The 22054-nt window shown below is 40.9% G+C and overlaps 1 protein-coding gene across 1 annotated transcript in view; it reads left to right on the top strand.

Moving 5' to 3' along the window:
• LOC109938338 (polyamine-modulated factor 1-binding protein 1-like) overlaps nucleotides 1-22054 on the top strand; it is a 414237-nt gene that overhangs the window by 312178 nt on the left and 80005 nt on the right. Inside the window, exon 22 of the mRNA XM_048595662.1 lies at nucleotides 17727-17882. Within this exon, the coding sequence (XP_048451619.1) occupies nucleotides 17727-17882 (156 nt within the window). The remainder of the gene's footprint in view (nucleotides 1-17726; nucleotides 17883-22054) is intronic.

Here is a 22054-nt window from a genome sequence, read left to right as displayed (position 1 = left end):
GAAACGTCAGCCTCTCTGCTCCTATGATGCTGCTTGGCCTGCTGTGTTCATCCAGCCCTGCACCTTGTTGTCTCGGATTCTCCAGCATCTGCAGTTCCTACTATCTCTGAGATTACGAGTCTGCTTTTCCTGCCTTTTAGCTTCCAACCTACCTCCCTATATTCACTTTTAGGGTCCTCATCCCTTTTCTAGTTATGTCATTGGTACCGATGTATACCACAACTTCTGGCTGCTCACCCTCCCCCTTAAGAATCCTGTAGACTCGACCTAAGACATCCCTGACCCTTGCACCCCTGACCATTGAATCTCCTATCACTATCGCTCTCCTATTCTCCCTCATTCCCTTCTGAGACACAGGGCCATGCTCAGTGCCAGAGACTTATGGCCGCTATGGCTTTCCCCTGGTAGGTCATCCCCCCTCCAACAGTATCCAAAGCAGTATACTTATTATTGATGGAAACGGCCACAGGGGTTCCCTGCACTATCTGCCTATTCCCTTTCCCTCTCCTGATGGTCACCCAGCTACATTTATCCTGTCACTTGGGTGTGACAACCTACCTATAAACTCCTGTCTATCACCCCCTCAGCCTCCCGAATGATCCGGAGTTCATCCAGTTGGCATTTCTCTGGCCATAGATCTAGTAAGTATAGTATGTTGTTCCTCTGATACCAGAGTCAAGGATTTATCAGAGCAGTGGAGAAGGTGACCAGTCATGGTGGCTCAGTGGTTAGCACTGCTGCCTCACAGTGCCAGGGACCCAGGTTCAATTCTAGCATTGGGCAACTGTCTGTGTGGAGTTTGCACATTCTCCCTGTGTCTGTGTGGGTTTCCTCCAGGTGCTCCAGTCTTCTCTCACAGTTCAAAGGTGTGCAGGTCAAGTGCATTGGCCATGCTAAATTTCCCATAGTGTCAAGGGATGTGTAGGTTAGGTGGATTAGCCATGGAGAAGCAGGATTATAGGGTAGGGGGGTTGAGTCTGGGTGGGATGCTCTTTGGAGAGTCAGTGTGGACTTGTTGGGTCAAATGGCCTGTCCCCACACTGCAGGGATTTGATTCTATTCTAGTTGATAACTTGGCGCCGTTGATAAAGGTAGGAAAGAGAATGTTGTCTTGCAGTCAACATTGAGGGAGCCCAGTAGAATTTAGTGAGCAGTACCTCAGAAATATCACCAAATGTTTTGCATTACTCTAAATTCCAAATACCAGTAGCATTAGAATTAGGTTGCCATGATGTGGAGGTACCAGAGTTGGACTGGGGTGGACAAACTCAGAAGTCACACGACACCAGGTTACAGTCCAACAGGTTCATTTGAAATCACAAGCTTTCGGAGCATAGCCCCTACATCAGGTGAAGTGAGAGAGAAGCGCACACAGACAGAGAGTTTACAGGCAGAGAGATCAAGAGCAGAGAGAACAAAAGATCATACAAATAATGTGAGTGGAGTGTTGAATAATTAGTCTCTGCAGGTGATCAAAAGTGTAAGACAGTGTGAGTAAAGTACTAACAGCTGAATAACAAGCAAAGGGATGACCTATAATCTAATTAAATGAGGCAGAGAGATAATTACAAAAAAAAAATAAGGTCGTGCTGGAGACAAACCAAATGACTCGAATAATATGACAGCAGACATCGCCAATGTGGTCTATCTCATACACTGCAGCTGATAATGCCCCGAGGCATGGTATATTGGCGAGACCATGCAGACACTATGATGAGTGGACACCGCAACAATCACGAAGCAGGAATGTTCCCTCTCAACCGGGGAACACTTCAATGGTCAAGGATATTCACCCTCCAATCTCAAGGTAAGCGTCCTCCAAGGTGGCCTTTGAAATACACAACAATGCAGAATCGCTGAGTAGAAACTGGAACCTAAGTTCTGTATCCATGAAGATGGTCTCAATCATGATCTTGGATTCATATTGCACTACATGTGACCCCACCACACTTTTGTATCAGTAAAATTTGTCTTGTTTTGACACTATAAACTTGATAAATTGTTATGATCACTCTATGTTAATTAGTTTGTACAGTTTTGGATTACTTATTACTTTGGTTAGACCCTCAGCATGTGACTCTTCTACCTATCATGTTATTCCAGTCATCTGGTTTGTCTCAAGAACCACCTTATTTTTAATTTGTTTGTGATTATCACTCTGCCTGATTTAATTGGATTATAGGTCATTCCTTTGTTTGTTATTCAGTTGTTGACGCTTTACTCACGCTGCCTGACACTTTTGATCGCCTATAGAAACTTATTATTCAACACTCCACTCACACCATTTGTATTATCTTTTGATCTCTCTGACCTTGATCTCCCTGCCTATAAATTCTGTTTTTGTGTGCTCTCTCTCTCACTTCACCTGATGAAGAGGCTACTCTCCAAAAGCTTGTGATTTCAATAAACCCATTGGACTATGTTGTGACTTCTGAATTAGAATTAGTTGGTTAAGACAGATCAATGCATAATTGGAAAGATCGTGTAGGAGAGCGGGCTTCAAATTCCTGGGACACGGAGACTGGCTTTGTGTAAAATGGCATCTTTACAAGCCCGATGGATTACATCTACACAAAGACAGAACTGGGTTCTTTGTGGGGAGCTTTTCTAGTGCTTTTGGAAGGCCTTAAACTAACTCTGCAGGGTGGACAAGAGAATATTAGACAGTAAATCCAGGGTTCATAAAATTTTGGGAGAGACAGATAGCGCTTGAATAGAAAATAGCATGTTAATGGCTGGAACCAGAATAATGGAGAAAGTAAACCTTTCTAAATCTGGAATACATTAGATGTCTATGAATGCATATAGTAAAGCAAGTAAGGTTGGTGCATGTGGTGGCTGCATGTGAAATTATGATGCCATTGCAATAACATTGATCTGTCTAAAAGACGGACAGGACTGAATGTTTGACATGAGATTGTAGGAACTGCAGATGCTGGAAAATCTGAGATAACAAGGTGTAGAGCTGGATGAACACAGCAGGCCAAGCCGCATCAGAAAAATCTTTCTGATGAAGGGTCTAGGCCCGAAACGTCAGCCTTCCTGCTCCTATGATGCTGCTTGGCCTGCTGTGTTCATCCAGCTCTACACCTTGTTATCTCTGAATGTTTGACATTCCTGGTTACAGGCTGGTCATGAAAGGAAGAAATGGAGGAGAAGAGGCTCTATTATTTAAGGAGAGTTCTGCAGTGGTGGAGAAAGAGGGGTTTAAGAGGTTTCAAAGACAGAATCAAGTTGACTAGTCCTAAGGAACAAGAAGGAGGCAATTACAATGTTCAGTGTAGTCTACAGATCAACAACTAATGGGAAGGATGTAGAGGAACAAATTTGCAAGAAAATTATAGAGAAGCATGAGCATTATAGAGGAGTTAAAATTGGGGACTGTAATATGGATGGGGATAATGATCATCTTAAGGGCAGAGAGAGACAAGTTTTTGTAGATTTTGTTCAAGAGAATTTCTACAGTGGTACATGTTCAATGCAACAAGAAAGGAGGCAGTGCTAGATCTGGGAATTGTGAACAAGGTGGGGCCAAGTAGCTCAATTGTGAGTGGAGGAATATGTATTGAACAACAAATATTGTACCATAAGGTTTATGATGATGGTGAAAATGGATAATGGTTAATCCAGAGTAAGGAGAATTAACTGATGGGGAATTGACCAATGGGGCATGAACAGAACTGGGTGAGATACATGAGCCAAAGGTTGATGGGAAAATTTGCAGCTGAATAATGGGCTACTTTCAATAAACAGATCCTTTGGATACAGTCAAGGTATATTCCTTCAAAATGGAAAGGTGGAGCAAACAAAGTCAACAATTCCCAGATGAAAAAGAGGATAGAGATTAAGATAAAGGGGAAAAAGTGTGCTTATGACATATCTTAAGTAAAAAACACAGTAGGGAACAGTACATTGCCTCTCTGGTGCCAGGGTCAGGGATGTCACTGAACGGCTGCAAGGCATTCTGAAGGGGGAAAGCAAGCCGGTAGAGATTGTGGTACACATTTGTACGAGCAACATAGGTAGAAAAAAGGAGGCAGTCCTACAAGTAGAATTTAGGGATCTGGGAAATAGATTAAAGAACAGAACCCAAAAGGTAATAATCTCTGGATTACTTACGGTGCCACATGCTAGTGAGTATAAAAATAGGAGGTTAGTCCAAAGTAATGCATGGCTGGAGAGTGATGCAAGAACGAGGGCTTTAGAATTCTGAGACATTGGGACTGTGTTTTGGGGTGATGGAACCAATGCAAGGCAAGTGATTTGGACTTTGAACTGGATGGGACCAGTATCCTTATTGGGAGGTTTGTTAGTACTCTTGGGGTGGGGTTAAACTAATTTGGCAGGGGAGTGGGATCCAGAGAGAAGGTTCAGCAGACGGAGATGAATGAGCAAAATTAGAAGAAATTGCAAGGTCGTCAGGAAGGCAGTTAAGGCACAAGGTTTGGCAAGGTTGGATGGTTTTTATGTCAATGCAAGGTGCCTGATGAACAAAGCAGATGAGTTAAGGGCACAAATTAAACATGGAGTATGATGTCATTGCTGTCACTGAGACAAGGTTGAAAGAGGGTCATGATTGGCAGCTCAGTATTACATGATAGAAAGTCTTCAGGCAAGACAGAGAAGGTGGTAAAAGAGAAGGGGATATCACAATATAGATCAGGGAACAATTTAAGTAGTATGAAGGATGATATTTTTGATTGCTCCTTTTTGACTTTTGAGTTCTACCCACATGGCTTCATTTAAGGAGCTATCACACTACTTTGGAGTGTACAATAGGCCTCCTAACAGTCCAAAAAAAATAGAAAAGCTGATATGTAGGCAAAATTCAGAGAAGTATAAAAGTAACACGGTAGTGATGGTACAAGATTTCAACTTCCTCGACATTAACTGCGGTAGTCATAGTGTGAAAGGTTTAGAGGCAGCTGAATTTTTAAAGAAAATTCAGGAGAGCTTTTTAAGCCAGAATGTAGAAGGCCCTACAATGGATGGGGTAGTCCTGGATTTAATTTTAGGAATTGAAGCTGTGCAAGTGTTTGAAATATCAGTGGGAGAGCATTTTGTGAACAGCGATCTCTTAAGCTCAAGATTATTTTGGAAAAAGATAAAGATTGGCTTGAAATCAAAACTGGAGGAAGGCAATTAAAAAGATAATGCATTGTTTATCCAGAGTGGTGTAGGGACTGATACTTTTAGGTAAATCTGTGTCAGAGCAATGGGATGCATTCAAAAGTAAATAGGAAGAATACAAGGCCAACATATTCCAATAACATACAGGAAGATGGTTGTGGTTGTTGGAGGTCAGATGCAATGCAACTGGTCAAACCACTCAATGTAAAGCAAAACACACTTTATTTTTCTATTATGATTAAAATACAGTCAAAATAAAAAAAAGAAACAAATTGACTTATTTGAAACTAAATTGAAATGCTTAACAAAGTAATAGACATATTATCTACGACACTGTCCCAATATAGTAACATTCCATAAACACACCCTTGGCAAAGGCAAATTCAGTAAAAAAGATTGTCTCACATGCAATTAGAGTCATAGAGTCGTACAGCACGGAAACAGACTCTTTAGTCCAACCAATCCAAGCTGACAATGTTCCCAAACTAAACTTGTCCCACCTGGCTGCGCCTGGCCCAAATGCCTTCAAACTTCCCTATTCATGAACTTATCCAAGTGTCTTTTAAATGTTGTGACTATACCTGAATCCACCACTTTCTCCTGCAATTCATTCCACACATGAACCAGCCACTGTGTAAAAAGTTGCCCCTCATGTACTTTTTAAATCTTTTGCTCTCACCTTAAAAATATGACCCCTAGTTTTGAACTCATCTACCCTAGGGTAAAGACCCTTGCTATTCACCTTATCTATGCCCATCATGATTTTATAATCCTCAATAAGGTCACCCCTCAACCTTCTACGTTCCAGTAAAAAAAAAAAAATCCCAGCCTTTCCATTCTATTTTTATATCTCAAACCCTCCATTGCTGGCAACATTCTGGTAAATCTTTTCTGACTCCTTCCAATTTAATAATATCCTTACTATGAAAGGGCGAACAGAACTGTGCACAATACTCCCGAAGAGGTCTCAGCAATGTCCTGTACAACCTCAACATGATGTCCCAACTCCAATTCTCAAAGATCTGAGCAATGAAGGCAAGTATGCTAAACACTTTCTTAACACCCATCTACCTGTGATGCAAATTTAAAAGAATTATGAACCTAAACTCTAGTAGCAGGAAGAGAAGCCCAGATTTTAGCTGTAACAAAGAGAGAAATGAGAGCTTCCATATCTAGCTTCAAAACCGCAACAACTACTACTGAAGGCAAAACTAAAAAAAAATCCTGTTTCTGTGGGAGCTTGACCCCACCCATTCAGGCTGCTTCTATTGTACCGACTGTAAAAAAAAAATGCCTCACAAGCAGTTTACTTTAGTGGGTTTGGAGCAGACTGTTCATTACCTCTTCTCAACCTTTCTTCATAAAAAAAAAGACAAAATACATCTCTTAAAGTTGTTGTATCATCACAGAATATGTGGTGTTAATCGTTCCACCTTTGCACACCTTCAGTTTCTGAGGTACAGAGTTGTGAAGTTACCTCTCTATTCCTTTCCAGCCCATTTTTTTCTCCTCTAAGACACTCTTAAAACCTACCCTTTGACTAATCTTTTGGTTCACTTATGTAATGGCTTGAGTCCTTTTGAAGTGCTGAGGGTCTTGTCAGCCAGCTGAACAGTCAGCGATACACACATTGCCACATCTAGGGAAGACCTGCCAAGCCACATGCCAATCTGACAGTGACAAGGTCATCAGAAGCCTTGCCTTTGAGTCAAGACCTGGGGTGAAGGTAGTGCCTTGGATTGCAAGTTGTTCAGAATGCTACCAATGGAGTGAGTTCAACCAACAGACTAGTTCATGGAAATCTTGCAATCCTTGATCCATAGTTTTGCCCCTTGAACTGTATAACCACTTGTCTCTCTAATAGAGAGTGATGTCTCTGATCAGTTGTGGACTATGACTAATTATTGTTCTTTTGTAACATTGGAAGATTTTATGCAGGACTGGTTCTCATTTTTTAAAAAAATGGTGCCAGCTCCTGTACTTGTCTGACATGATGCCAACATTCCTCCGCCTTGAGGGGTAACTTTTTCATGCAGAGGGTGGTGCATGTATGGAACAAGCTGTAAGAGGAAGTAGTGGAGGCAAATCCATTACAACATTTAGAAAGCATCTGGATAAGTACATGAATAGGAAAAGTTTAGAGTGATGTGGACCAAATGCTGGCAAATGGGACTAGGTCAAATTGGGATGTCTGGTCAGTGCAGACAAGTTGGACTGAACGGTCTGTTTCCATGCTGTATGACTCTATGCCTCTGTAACTATCACCCCATTATGTAATTGTAAATGCCCAGTGCTTCACTTTCCCTTATCGGTCAGCCAGAACATGTCGTGATCAGTTAGTCCCTTGGAACCTACTCAGGAATACCACCAATTCGATGGCTGCTGAAATAAATTCTGCCCATTAACTCTCAGTAAGCTCTCAAATATATAGAATAGAATCAAACAAAATATCATTTATTGTCAATCCTTTGTAATCAAGTACAGATATACAGTGAAACGTTTTACAATGTTACCTCTTATGGTGCCATCTTGGGTACAAATACCTAGGTACAGATCTTAGATACAAAAGAGGAATAAAAAAGAAAAGTAGGTACATTAATTTACAGAAATAAGACATATTGAAAGGATAGTCACCACAGTCTTATAGACAAATTACACATAAACATTACATTGCTGTAGCTTAGCGCAGGAGCTTTCACATGCGGTCTGACTGCCCACGCTGGACCCCAGCCAAACAACTATTCTGTTCTGCTCCAAGCCTCCAGTCCGCTTCATACCTGCTCTCAGCTGCTCCAAGGTAAGTTTTCTCTGGGACTGCGTCCCCGTGCCGGCCTCTACACTGGGACTGCTTCACCATGCAGGCCTCTACTCTAGGACTGCTTCCCTGCACCAGACTCCACTCCAGGACTGCTTCCTTTCACTGGCCTCTGCTCCAGGACTCAATTCCCCTCACTGGCCTCCGCCTGGGACTGCTTCCCCTCACTGGCCTCTGCTCCGGGACTCAATTCCCCTCACTGGCCTCCGCCCAGGACTGCTTCCCCTCACTGGCCTCTGTTCTGGGACTCAATTCCCCTCACTGGCCCCTGCCTGGGGCTTTGTTAACTTTCTTCCTCATCAGGCTCCTAGAAACTATAACCAATCGGGCCCTTGCCCTTTGTCTTCTGTTGAATTATATTAAATTCTAATTTAAATTATCCATTTATTCATCATAATGTCATTCATCGTATTCACAGTCATTTCAGGAATCATCTTTTCAAATATGTTTCTCTTCACTGAAGGCATACATTAGATCCTTTCATCACTTCTTTTGTTTGCCATTCGCATTTGACAATCAATTCCTTTCAATGGTTCCATTTTACTTTCAACAAGGGAGAGGAGGAAGCAATGTACTCCTAGTGGTATTATCACTGGACTATTAATCCAGACACCCAGGTAATGTTCTAGGGGCATGAGTTCGAATCCCATCATGGAAGTTGGTGGAATTTGAATAAAAATCTGGAATTAAGAGCCTAATGATGACCATGAATCCTTTGCTGATTGTCAGGAAAAACCCATCTGGTTCACTAACATCATTTAGGGAAGGAAATCTGCCATGCGTACCTGGTCTGGCTGACATGTGACTCTAGACTCACAGCAATGTAGTTGACTCTTAACTGTCCTCTGGACAATTAAGGTTGGGCAATAAATGCTGGCCCAGCCAGCAATGCCATCATAATGTGAATGAATTTTTAAAAAAAACTCTTTTAACTGATGTATTTGTAATTTTCTTTTGATGTCTTTGGAATTTTCTCTCTCATAACTTTGTTTTTCTGCTAACTTCTTTATTCATCCATGATATTCCTACCAATTGTTTCCTCAATTTAGAATAGAATATGTTTATTATGTTCCCTTGTAGTTTTGTTTTAAATAAGAACAACTCTGTGTCACTTTTTTCTTTGACTGCAGTTCAGTTAGCTGTTTCTAAGGCCTGCCAATGGTAGTTATCACTTTTTAATTTTTCATTTTCTCTTTCTGTTTAGATCTTAAGTCATGGCCATTACTTCCACATTCTTCACTCATATTTAGCTCAACTCTCAGAGTTAGCAATACCTCTACCTTTGTAAGTCTGCAAATATGTATGAAATGAAGGAGTCGAACACATAGTTCAGAAATTCTGTTCTCTTCTCCCCATTTATCTACTCACGGTATAAATCATTAAATGGATATAGATAGAGTATACAGGAAGGTCCTGTCCCCTTTATTCTTGAGGGATCTGGAAAAAGTAGCTAGAAAGAAACTGTTCCTGCCCAGAAGAGGATTGAGAGCCAGAGGACACAGATTTAACATTTTTGAGAAGATTTGTAGCTCGGTTTGTGAATGAAGTTGTAGACATGCTCACCGCGCCAGTGGGTTGCAAACGTTTCATCACCGTGCTAGGTAACATCATCAGTGCGCCTCCAGTGAAGCACTGGTGTTCTGTCCCGTTTGTTATTTATATGCCTGAATTTGTTGGGGTATTTGGTACCACTTCTGGTTCTGGTTCTCAGTGATTTGTACACGGGGTCTAATTCAATGTGTTTGTTGATGGAGTTCCGGTTGGATTACCAGCCTCCAGGAATTCCCTGGCATGTTTCTGTTTGGCTAGTGCAACACTATATAGGCCAGACCGGAAGAAAACTGACAGTACGGATACACGTACACCAACTAGCCACCAAGAGCCACGACCAATTCTCACTTGTCTCACTACACATGGACAAACAGGGACACAAATTCAACTGGGACAACACATCCAGAATTGCACTAACCAAACAGAAACACGGCAGGGAATTCCTGGAGGCCTGGTATTCTACCTGGAGTTCCATCAACAAATAGATTGAAATAGACCATGTGTATCAACCACTGAGAAACAGAACCGGAAGTGGTACCAAACACCCCAACAAACTGAGACATATAAATAACAAGCGGGACAGAACACCAACGCTTCACTGGAGGCACATTGACGATGTTACCTAGTAGGGTGACAAAGCATTTGCAACCAAACCCACTGGCTCAGTGAGCATGCCTACAACATCACAGACTTAACATGTTTTGCAAAAAGGTGCAAATGCGAAATGAGAAAAAGCTTTCTCATAGAAAGAGTGGTCTTGTTTTGGAATGCATTACCTGGAAGTGTGCTTGAGGCAGGTTCAACTGAGACATTTGAGAGTGTATTAGGTGATTATTGGAACAGAAGCAATATCCAGAATTACAGGGAAAAGGCAGGAGATAGGCATCCTGCCTGAGTGCTCAGAGAGCCAGTACAAATGTGATGAATGGCCTCCTGCACTCTAAAAATCCTGTGGTTGAATGGTCCGTAATCAGGGGCACAGCATCAGGATAAGCAGTAGGAGGTTTAGAAGAGTTTTGAGGGGCATCTGTTCCATTTAAGAGGATGGTGGGTATCTGGAGCTTACTAACTGAAATCTAGAGGCAGAAAACCTCAAAATATTTAAAATTTACTGAATATGCACTTGAAGTGACTTAATTGAAACATATAAGATCCTGAGAGGATTGGACTGGGTTCATGTGAGAAGGATGTTTCCTCTTGCGGGGGAATCTAGAACTAGGGGTCACAGATTAAAAATAAAGGGTTACCCATTTAAGACAAATGAGGATTTTTGATCTCTGATGATTATGAGTCTTTGGAATTTCCTTCCTAAAAATTATATTGTATGCAGAATCTTAAAATATTTTAAGGCAGAGGTATCATGATTCTTGATTACCAAGGGGTTTAAAAATTAATGGAGGTATGCAGCAATATAGATTTGAGGTTAAAACCAGATCAACTATGATATTGTTATATGGCGGAGCAGGTTCAAAGGGTTGAGTAGCCTTGCTCCTTGCTTGTATGTTCAAAGTGCCAACAGGCTATGGATTAAGAGATGGAAAATGGGACTAGGCTTAATTATAACTTGTTAGCCAGTACAAACATATGAGCCACGTGGTCTCTTTCTGTGCTGTAAATTTCTATTTTTCTATGAATAAATAAAATCTTCCCAAATAATAATTTTGTTGTTGCTACTTTTCTCTGACTTGAATATTGGAATATAGAGTAAAATTTCACAATTGCTAATGATACCAAACTTTAAGGTATGGCAAATAGTCAACATGACACCCATCATATAAAAAATGACATAGATAGACTAGTAGAATGGCCAAATAAGTTGCAGATGGAATTTGAAACAGAGGTGTGAGGTGATTCTTTTGACAGAAATCAACCAACATTTGGATAGTCAAGGTCTGATTAGGGTCAGTTAGCATGGATTTGTGTGTGGGAAATCAAGTCTGACAAACCTTTTAGAGTTTTTCGAAGAGCTACCAAGAGGAGGATGAGGGTAGGGCAGTGGATGTTGTCTGTATGGATTTTAGTAAGGCCTTTGACAACGTTCCACGTGACAGGCTAGTCATAAAGTTGGTTTGCATGGGATCCAGGAAGAGCAAGCTAATTGGATTCAAAATTGGCTCGATGGTGGGAAGCAGAGGGTGATGGTTGAAGGTTGTTTCTCGGATGGGAGCCTGAGATTAGTGGTGTGCCGCAGGGGTCAGTGCTGGGACCTTTGTTGTTTGTTATTTACATAAATGATCTGGATGTGAACGTACAAGCCATGATTAGTCAGTTTGCAGATGACACAAAATTAGGCGGTATCAGTGATAGCGAGGAAGGTTATCAAAAATTACCGAGGGATCTTGATCAGATGGGGGAGTGGGCTGAGGATTGGCAAATGCAATTCAATACAGATAAGTCTGAGGTGTGGTCCTTTGGAAAGTCAAACCAAGGTAGAACTTATACAGTAAATGCTAAGGTCCTGAGGAGTGTTGTGGAACAGAGGGACCTAGGAGTACAAGTACATAGCACATTGAAAGTGGCATCACAGGTGGACAGGGTGGTGAAGAAGGCATTTAGCATGCTGGCCTTCATTGATTGAAGCATTGAGTATGGAAGTTGGGACGTCATGTTACAGTTGTATAAGTCATTGGTGAGGCCGCACTTGGACTATTATGTACATCTTGGCCACCATGTTGTCAGAAAGACGCCGGTTAAACTGGAAAGTGTGCAAAAAAGAGTTGCATGGATGTTGCCAGGACTAGTAGGCCTAGTTATAGGGAGAGGTTGGCCAGGATAGGGCTTTATTCTTTGGAACATAGGAGAATGAGGGGTGACCTTATTGAGGGGTATAAACTCATGTGGGACATAGATAGAATGAATGAATATAGTCTTTTTCCCAGAGATGGGAATTGAAAACTAGAGGGCATAGGTTTGAGGTGAGGGGAAAGATTTAAAAAGGATCTGAGGGGCAACTTCTTCACACAGGGAGTGGTGCATTTATGGAATGGGTTGCCAGAGAAAGTGGTTGAGGCAGGTAGAGTAGTAACATTTAAAAAACATTTGGATAGGTACATGGATGGGAAGGGTTTAGAGGGATACGGACCAAATGCAGGCAATTGGAACTAGCTGAGTGAGCACCATGATCAGCATGGACCAGTTTTGGTCTATGTTTCTATGACTCTAAATGATCGGGAGTGTGCTTCAAGTGTATTGGACACATGCCATGATTGACGTGAAGGGTTGGCATTTTCTAAATGCCAATGTTTTGCATGACGGCTGCCTGCAGCTGGTGCATGTAGATTGTGCCCTTAGATCCTACAGAGCAAGCGACAAGCTGAAGTCACATTTGAAGTTCAACACATTTGATAAACTGACAAGCTGAATGTTACAAACGCATGTTTAGCCTTAACAAACAGTTATCACTCTTAATTGGCAACTCAGCACTGCGAAGCAAGAAACTCATCACCCTGCTTGCAAAAGCATATAAGATGGAACAAAATGCTCCTGACATTGAAATATTCCTTGCCAGACTTCTTATCTGGTTCTTATTCAAATCATACCATATTCCATGTTGCTTAGACTCCAACAAGAATCTGCCCAATCACTGAAATCTGACTGCAGCTTCCCTCTTCGATGACCTTCCCATAACCTAAAGATCTATCCAATTTCATATTAAGTGAGGAGTCTATCTAGTGGAAGCTCAATCATTTTGAAGGGGACATCAAGGGCGCTCGATCTAGGGTTGCAACCCCTCCCACTCTTGCAGCTCCCCTTTGGGAACAGCACTCTTTTCCCTCCATCAGGCCCCACTCCCACACTGTTCAGATGTCAGACACACTCTTACCTCAAATTGCATCTGATTAATCAGTCTGTGCAACCCAATGTGCAAAATGCCTGTGACAATCCAATCCTAATTAATTAAGATGAAATAAATGAATTGCCAATGTTCATGATTGAGATCATGATAATCTTTTTATTGGCTCTATGATGCATGATATTGTAAATGTATTAGTTCACAAATTTATTCTCAAGGGCCAATATATATTTCAACATTTGCATATTTCTACCAAATTGTCACTTTTGTTATTTTTGAAATTTTATGCTCAAAACATTAAAAATTAACTCACAAACATGCCCCTCAAATGTTTCTCAGTTAAGAGAACACATGCATTCATTTTTTTTTATCCTTCTGGGAGACTAACAATAAGTTGAACTGAGAACTACTTTGTAGAGGTAGGGGCTGGATTTTAAAGATAGTGGAACCATTACCACAGCAAGATCTCACAAGGAGCATCTATACCTGTCCACCTACACACAGGGAGGAAAAAGAAGCATATGTGTTCACATGTGATCTGTACGTTACTTGTTAAACTGTTTATACAATTCACCCATTGGGACCAAGAAAAGTCCAAAGTACAATAGTGCTCATGTTAACTGATGTGTGGAATTTAGGCATAGCTTTGTCTTAGTTTGTCTATTTGTTCAGTTTTGCAGCACCGAAGGGAAATCAAATGATGCTGACCACAAATGCTCTTGTACTGTGATATTGCATTTAATATTAATTAATAACAATGATGCCAGTTGATACTCTCTTGAGATGTCAAATTACAGCAAAGTGATTGCCTTTCATTGCAATTGACATCAACTTATAATTGAAAGATTATATTTCATCCAAAGTTAGATCAAGTGATGCCTGAATAATATTTTTATAAAATAATGAACAAAAGCTGTCAAAAGTGAATGATATAAAACAAGTCAAAAATTTGTAGTGGTGTTATGCTCCTACAGGTGATGAGGTAGGAGGCAGGTAGGACCTTTTACTGGGGAGAGGAGAAGCTGTACCTGATCCCTGCCACTTTCCTACCTCCACTGGAATTAAGTTTAGGGGACAGAAGTCAAATTTCACAGTCAAATTTCCTGCCCCATCATCAGTTGCAACCCTTAAAACGCCTATGAACTTCGCGGAACTTAGCCTATCAAAATCTAGTCTCCCTAGAAGCAAAGGGAATGTGACTGCTTTTTGATTCATTGAGTAGGTGCACTTGATAAAAGGCACTTGGTGCCTGAAAAAGGGCATAGGCATTGGCCACAGAAAGCCAGTTCCAACCCCTGCTTCTGATACACCATCCTCCATTTCATCCCCTCATCTCATGTTGCTCACTCTAAGATACTTCTCCACCCACAGTTCACTCATCTGACTCCTAGATCTTTGGACTCTGGGTTGCCCTTCCAGCAGCAGCAATAACAGCTTCCTATATGGCAATACCAGCTTGTGACTAACTGGCAATTGCTAGCAGGTAGGACTTCCCGCCCAGAAATCTAAGTCCAGAGAAAAGCTCACCAGTGTCCTTGGAACTCCCCAATTGACAGAAGTCCAACCAGGCCTCTGTTATTCAGTGTACTCCTGATCTCTCGCTGGCTATCCAGCTGGCAGCAAGACCCACATCACCAACAGAAGGTTCCACCTGAAATCTTTCTCCCAAACTGCATCAAAATTCTCTTTGATTGCATGCACATTTCCAGTAACAGTTACATAATTTCCTACTTCCAATTGTCAGTTTACTTTTAAAGTTTTGTCATTCAAGATAACTTGGAGGTGGCTTTCAAACACATCTCTGAAATGTAAATTATTTATGTAATTTAGTTCTAATAGCGTTGTTACTTCCATTGTAATTTCAACAGCAAGACGATTTAGTAAGGACTTTACGGGATGAGCTTAATGAGGAACAGAGCCAGTATCAGAAGCAACAAAGGCATCTGGTTAAATTAAAGTACCACACATCTGACTTAGAAACTGAAGTGGATAATCTCAAAATTAAACAAAAAAGTGAAATGCAGATGGTAAATGAACTTTCACTTTTAATAAGTAGTTATGTGTGCCATTGTTCACAAGTGATCTTTGACAGGTGTTGGAAATCGGGAGTGAGAGCTAATAACTCTTTTGTTGTTCAGTTCTGAAATGATTTAAAGTGATACCTGAATTCATGATCATGTTTTGTTTCATTTAGTATAAATAACACTTGGTACATGCTAAAATCTGATCAATAGTATCAAAGTGCAACAGTATTACTGTTTATATCATGATCCGAAGTGATTTCTCTTGGTCATGATCCAGTCAATGTAACATATAATATCCCTTCAATCTCTATGCTCAGAACACATTTTCTTACACTCTTGTCACATAGAAACATTTATAGAGACTGATTTAACCTAATAATTATCTTGCTGTTATCTGAACAATTCAATTGCAAAAGATGCCTGCACCCATCAAAGCAGATCAGGACCTCAGAATTGCTGATGGCACATACTCAGACACTTGATAGCTCAAAAAATCATTGTAAGGCTAAACTTGACTAAAGCAAGAAAAATACGATGGGCTTGGTACTCGGGTAATTTGTCTCGATGCAAACTAAATCTAGGTCAGGGATTCTACAAGTCTTTGCCTTTTAGTTTTCACATAATAAGCACTTTGCTAAATTTCTGATGTACTTTATTTATTGACCATTTGGTTCCCTGTAAACATTTGGGGTTAATAAAACACTTTGTAAATGAAGGCCCAGTTCACAGTGTTCCATCATGTCACCCGTCAGCCACTGGTAACCAGAATGTATCACAGTTGGGGTAAAAAGTCATCATCTTATTACAACTAGCAATGAAACTAATTTACAATCAGTTAGTCATGGTGTTTAGGTTCCTTTAATTAACAAAGAAACCCAAAGTAGGGATTTCCCAAGGTTTTTACACAGGAACGGAGGAGTGGATTAAGAATGAAATATTGAATGTAAGACCAGTGCCAACAGGTGTAGTGGGTGAGTTGCTCATAAAATCTAAGTGAAGCAGAGGTATATTTCCTGCTTTCTGGGAGCAGCAAAACCTAGAGGCAGAAGTGGATGCACATGTTCCTGTCCCTGAGGACAGCTCCAGAGGTATGCGTGACATTGAAGTTCAGACAAAGGCTGCTTTAAACAGCAATAAACGTTTTGTAAATATTTACCACACTGCAAGCCCATAAAAGGAGCAGATGTTGACCTGATGATAGAGCTTTGTTGGGTTAACAGTGCATCTGTAAGGCAACACCAAACTTATTGAACATTGTGCTCAAGGAAGAAACTTAAACAATTCACTCCTGAATGTTTCTCAGCTTGGAGTGGATCTTTTTGCTGTTGGATGAGATTTTGGTTTTCAGAATGGGACTCTTTCCTATCAGGCATCCAGAATTAGAATTGTGTTTTTTCGGGTCAGGTCTACCATGATTAGATGCAGACTAAATTTCCCAAACTCATCCTTTAACTGTATATGCCACCCTTAGCTATATCTATGCACCAGTGTAACTTTTTCACATTTCTCTCCACAAATAAAGAGAAGGTGGACAGGCTGGGACTTTTCTCACTGGAGCATGGGAGGTTGAGGGGTGACTTTATAGAGGTTTATAAAATCATGAGGGTGTGCAGATAAGGTGAATAGCAAAGGTCTTTTCCCTAAGGTGGGAAAGTTCAAAAGTGGGGACCTATTTTTAAAATGGAAAGAACTGTGGATGCTGTAAATCAGAAACAAAATCAGAAATTGTTGGAAAAGCTCAGCAGGTCTGGCAGCATCTGTGGAGACAAATCAGTGACTCTTCCTCACTCAACCCGAAACATTAACTCTGATTTCTTTCCACAGGTGCTGAGCTTTCCCAACAATTTCTGTTTTTGTTTCTGAGCATATTTTTAAGGTGAGAGGAGAAAGAATTAAAAGGGTCCTGAGGGGCAACTTTTTCACACAGTGGGTGGTTCACTTCTGGAATGAACTGCCAGAGGAAGTGGAAGATGCAGGTACAGTTACAACATTTAAAGGACATTTGTACAGGTACATGAATAAGAAAGGTTTAGAGGGCCAAATGCAGGCAAGTGTAACCTGTTTAGTTTGGGAACATGGTCGGCGTGGATCAGCTAGATAGAAGGGTCTGTTTCTGTGCTGTATGACTGTATAAATGATAGCATGCAAAATCTTAGACCTTATATTGGTAGAGAAATACTAAAATATCACACTGATACAGTATGGTATTGTGAATCCATGCCTTAATTACATACATGAACTGAAATGTCCAAACACATTTGGATCGATGGAATGAGAAGTTCATTTGAATTGTAACTCTCACTTTCCCATGACTTTTAAAATTAATCATTCTGAGTGAGAATAACAGGCTGTAAAACATGTTAATTCACAATATATTCTCATTACAATAAGTGGAATGCCTTGGTGCTTTCAGATTAAGGACAAGGAAAATCATATATCTGCACTGGAGGAAGAGTTGAAACAGCTGCAAAATAAATATCAGAGTGTCTGTGAGGAGCTGATGAAAGAGAAAAATTTTCAATTCAAGATGACTACAGCTGAGAAAAAGTCAAAAAGCCACGCTGAAGAGGTATACTATAGTTTCATGTTTCATTGGACACCAGCATTATTGTGACATAAAGAAATAGAACCATCGGGAAGTGCACCACTTGAGCCAAGCTGAGACCACGTTCCTAGTGGCAGAGATAAATGGGGGTCACAAGGATACTAACCTTGTATACTGACTAATTTATTATAGATTTTCAAGGATCTCTCAACCAGAGTAGATAGAGGGGAACCAGTGGATGTGTTGCATTTGGGCTTCCGGAAGGTATTCAGCAAGGTACTACACAAAAGGTTGAGCCATAAAATAAGAGCCCACAGTGTTGGAGGTAGTATGTTGGCACAGATAGAGAACTGGCTAATGGGCAGGAAACAGTGAGAAGGAATAAGGTGTTCTTTTTCAGGTTAGTAACCTATAACTAGTGTGGTAACTAGTGGACAGGCATCAGTTCTGGGTTCACAACTGTTTAAATATACGTTAATGACTTCGAGGATGGAAGTAAGTATACTGTAGCCACATTTTCAGACGACACAAAAATAGATGGAAAGACAGGTTGTGAGAGGGATACAAACAGTTTACAGAGAGATATTGATAGATTAAGTAAATGGCAAAAAGTTGACAAATGGAGTATAATATAGGATAATGTGAAGTTGTTCATTTTGGAAGGGAGATTCAAAAAACAGAATTTTATTTAAGTGGTGAAAAAATGCAGAAAAATGCAACACAAAGGGACTTGGGATGCTTGTGCATGAAACACAGAGAGCTAACACAGAGGTGCAACAGGTAATCAGTTGAATGGAATGTCGGCCATTATTTCAAGGGGTTGGAAGATAGAATCAAAGAATCCCTACAGTGCAGAAAGAGGCCATTTAGACCATCAAGTCTGCACCAGTTCTTCAAATAGCATCCCACCCAGACCTAGTTCCCTACCCTATCCTCATCACCCCGCATGGCTAATTCATCTAATGTACACATTCCTGTACACTACAGGGCCATGTAACATGGCTAATCCACCTAACCTGCACATCTATGGACTGTCGGACGAAACCAGAGCACCCAGCAGAAACCTACGCAGACACAGGAGAACATGCAAACTCCACACAGTTGCTCAAGGCTGGAATCGAACATGGGTCCCTGGCACTGTGAGGTGGCAGTGCTAATGACAGAGCCACTGTGCTGTCCTGATAAGAGTAGGGAAGTATTACTACAACTGTACAAGGTGCTGGTAAGACACATCAGGAGCACTGTGAGCAGTTTTGGTCCCCTTATTTAAGGAAAGATATCTTTTCATTTGAGGCAGTTCACAGAAGATTCACTGGGATGATCCCAGGTATGGAGAGATTGTCTTATGAACAAAGGCTAAAAAGGTTGGGATTCTGGTCGCTGGAGTTTAGAAGAATGAGAGGTGATCTAATTGAAATGTGAAAGATTCTAAAGGGCCTTGGCAGGGTAAATGCTGAAAGAATCGTTCCCCTCATAGGAGGCTAGGACCAAAGGACACAGTCTCAGAACAAGGGGGTGCCAATTTAAGACTGAGATGAGGAGGAATTTCTTCTCTCACAGAGTTGTGTGTCTTTGGAATTCCTTACCACAGAAAGATGTTGGAGCAGAATCCTTGTGATCTTTAAGGCTGAAATTCATAGATTATTGATCAGTAGGGGAATCAAGAGTTATAGCGAAAAGGCAAGAAAGTGGATGTGAGGAATCTTTAGATTAGCCATGATCTTATTGAATGGTGGAGGAGGCTTAAGGGGCTGAACGGCCTACTCCTGTTCATATTTCTTATGTTCTTATGGGGAATGAGAAGTCAGAAGGAAATGGTAAAGTATGGAGTAATTTAAAAGCAGAGAAAAAGAATAAAGATTAGAGTAACAGCCAGAATATGTGCTTCAGGCATCACAGGTAAAGTCTAAGAAAGGATTAGCTAGCAATGAGGCAGTCTGGGTAAGGGTCATTCGATTAATCTCAGAATAATGTTTTAGCGAAGATCTGTAGCTCAGGTTGTGTTTGGAATTGTTGGTTGGTTTACCGAGCTGACTGGTTTTCATGCAAATATTTCATCAGTGCAGTCTAGCCTCCATTGAAGCACCGTTGTTCTGTCCCACTCTGAATTTATATGGCCAGTCTGTGATGGTGGGCAGTCTTGTTTCCAGTTTTGTACTGCAGTGGTATGTAGATGGGGTCTATTTCAACATGAAAACTGGTCAGCTCGGCGAACCAACCAACAACTTAATCTCAGTATGGATACATTTTCTTATAAAGACAGATTGAGTAGGGACGGCTTGTACTCTTTGGAGTTTAGAAGCATGAGAGAAGACCTTATTGAAACATATATATTTAAGGGTCTTGACTTCAGGGGCCAGATGCTGAGAGGTTGCTTCTCCTTATGGAAGTGTCTAGGACCAGAAGGTGTAGTGTCAAAGTGAGGGTTCGCCCTTTTAAATTGGAGATGAGGAAGATTTTCTTCTCTTAATGGCTGGAGGATGTTGAATTATTTATTACAGAGGTCTGTCAAAGCTGGGTCATTAAGTATATTCAAGGCTGAGATAGACAGATTTTTAATCAGTAAAGGATTCAAGGCTTATGGAGAAAAGGCAGGAAAGTGGAGTTGAGGATTATCAGATCATCAGTGATCTCATTGAATGGCAGGGCAGACAAGATAGGTCAAATAGCCCACTTCTGCTCCAACATCTTATGGCCTTGTTCTAGTGAACATATTCTTATGTTCACTAATGATGTTTTAAATTGAATATCTGTCTTGTTTACTTCATTGTGTTTCACAGCAATTTTGGAGGCATTCCTTTTATTTCCAAGTCTTTTGTCAACCTGTATTTTTGTGTTACTGTACTGAATTCTTCACTGAAGTTTCAAATTATAATACTGACTGTTCTGTAGAAATGTATTGCCTTCCACAGGGCTCAGTGATGGGGCCCTTCCTGCTTGTGGTGTACATTCATGATTTTAGACTTAAAGTGTAAGAAGTATGATCAAGAAGTTCACTGTTGACACAAAAATTGGTAGGATGGTAAATAGTGAAGAGGATAGCCATAAACTGCAGAGACGGTATTAACGGGCTGGTCAGATGAGCAGAACAGTGGCAAATGGAATCCAACCAGAAAATTGTGTGGTAACACACTTGGTGAAAGCTAACCAGGCAAGGGATTACGCTATAAATGGTAGGACCCTGGAAAGCACTGAAGATCAAAGGAACCTTGGTGTATTTATCTACAGATCCCTGAAGTTAGCAGGGCACATAGATAAGTGGCTGAGAAGGCACATGCGGTACTTGCCTTTATTAACTGAACCTTAGAATACAAGAGCAGGGAGGTATGCAAGAACTGTATGAAACTCTGGTTAGGTCACAATTGGAATAGTGCAAGCAATTCTGATCACCGAGTTATGGGAAAGATGTAATTGCACTGAAGAGGATGCAGAGCAGATTTACCTGGATGCTGCCTGGACTGAAGGATCTGAGGTGTGAACAATGAGTGGTTAGGCTGGGATTGTTTTCCTTGGAGCAGCAAAGGTTGAGAGAAAACGTGATTGAGTTATATAAGATTGTGAGGAGGAGAGATAAGGTGGATAGGATGGCAATTTTTTTCCCTACGTAGAGCGGTCAATAACCAGGGGGCATAGATTTAAGTTAAAAAGTATAAGGCAAAGAGAACAATTGAGAATTTTTTTCACCTAGGCATTTGGAACTCACTGCCTACAGGAGTGGTCTAACCAGAAATTCTTCCTTCATTTAATCACGTTTAGATATTCCACCTGCATTGCCACACCCTCCAGGTTATGGAAAATGGGATTAATGTAGTTAGATATTTGCTGATTGACATGAACGTAATAGACTGAATGGTCTCTTTCTGTTCTGTACCCCACCTTTTTGGAGTGGTAAGGTCTTGGGTTTGGGTGTAAAGATTGAAAAAATAAGGAAATCTTCAAGACCACCCACTTCCTAGATGATTTTACATATTCTCCCTTCCAAGCTCTCATTCTTCCAATCTGCAATGCTTCCTTCCTTTCCTGAGTGGTTAAGGAATGAAACTTGACTTAAAGATAGAAATTGGCCTCCTCTGGTTGAAAACTAAAAGTAGTCCCCCGACTAGGGTAACAAGGTGTAGAGCTAGATGAACACAGCAGGCCAAGCAGCATCAGAGGAGCAGGAAAGCTGACGTTTCGGGCCTAGACCCTTCTTGCTG

The sequence above is a fragment of the Rhincodon typus genome, chromosome 4 (genome assembly GCF_021869965.1).
Source record: "Rhincodon typus isolate 14 chromosome 4, sRhiTyp1.1, whole genome shotgun sequence".
NCBI lineage: Eukaryota > Metazoa > Chordata > Chondrichthyes > Orectolobiformes > Rhincodontidae > Rhincodon > Rhincodon typus.
This window is presented reverse-complemented; position numbering and strand designations above follow the sequence as displayed.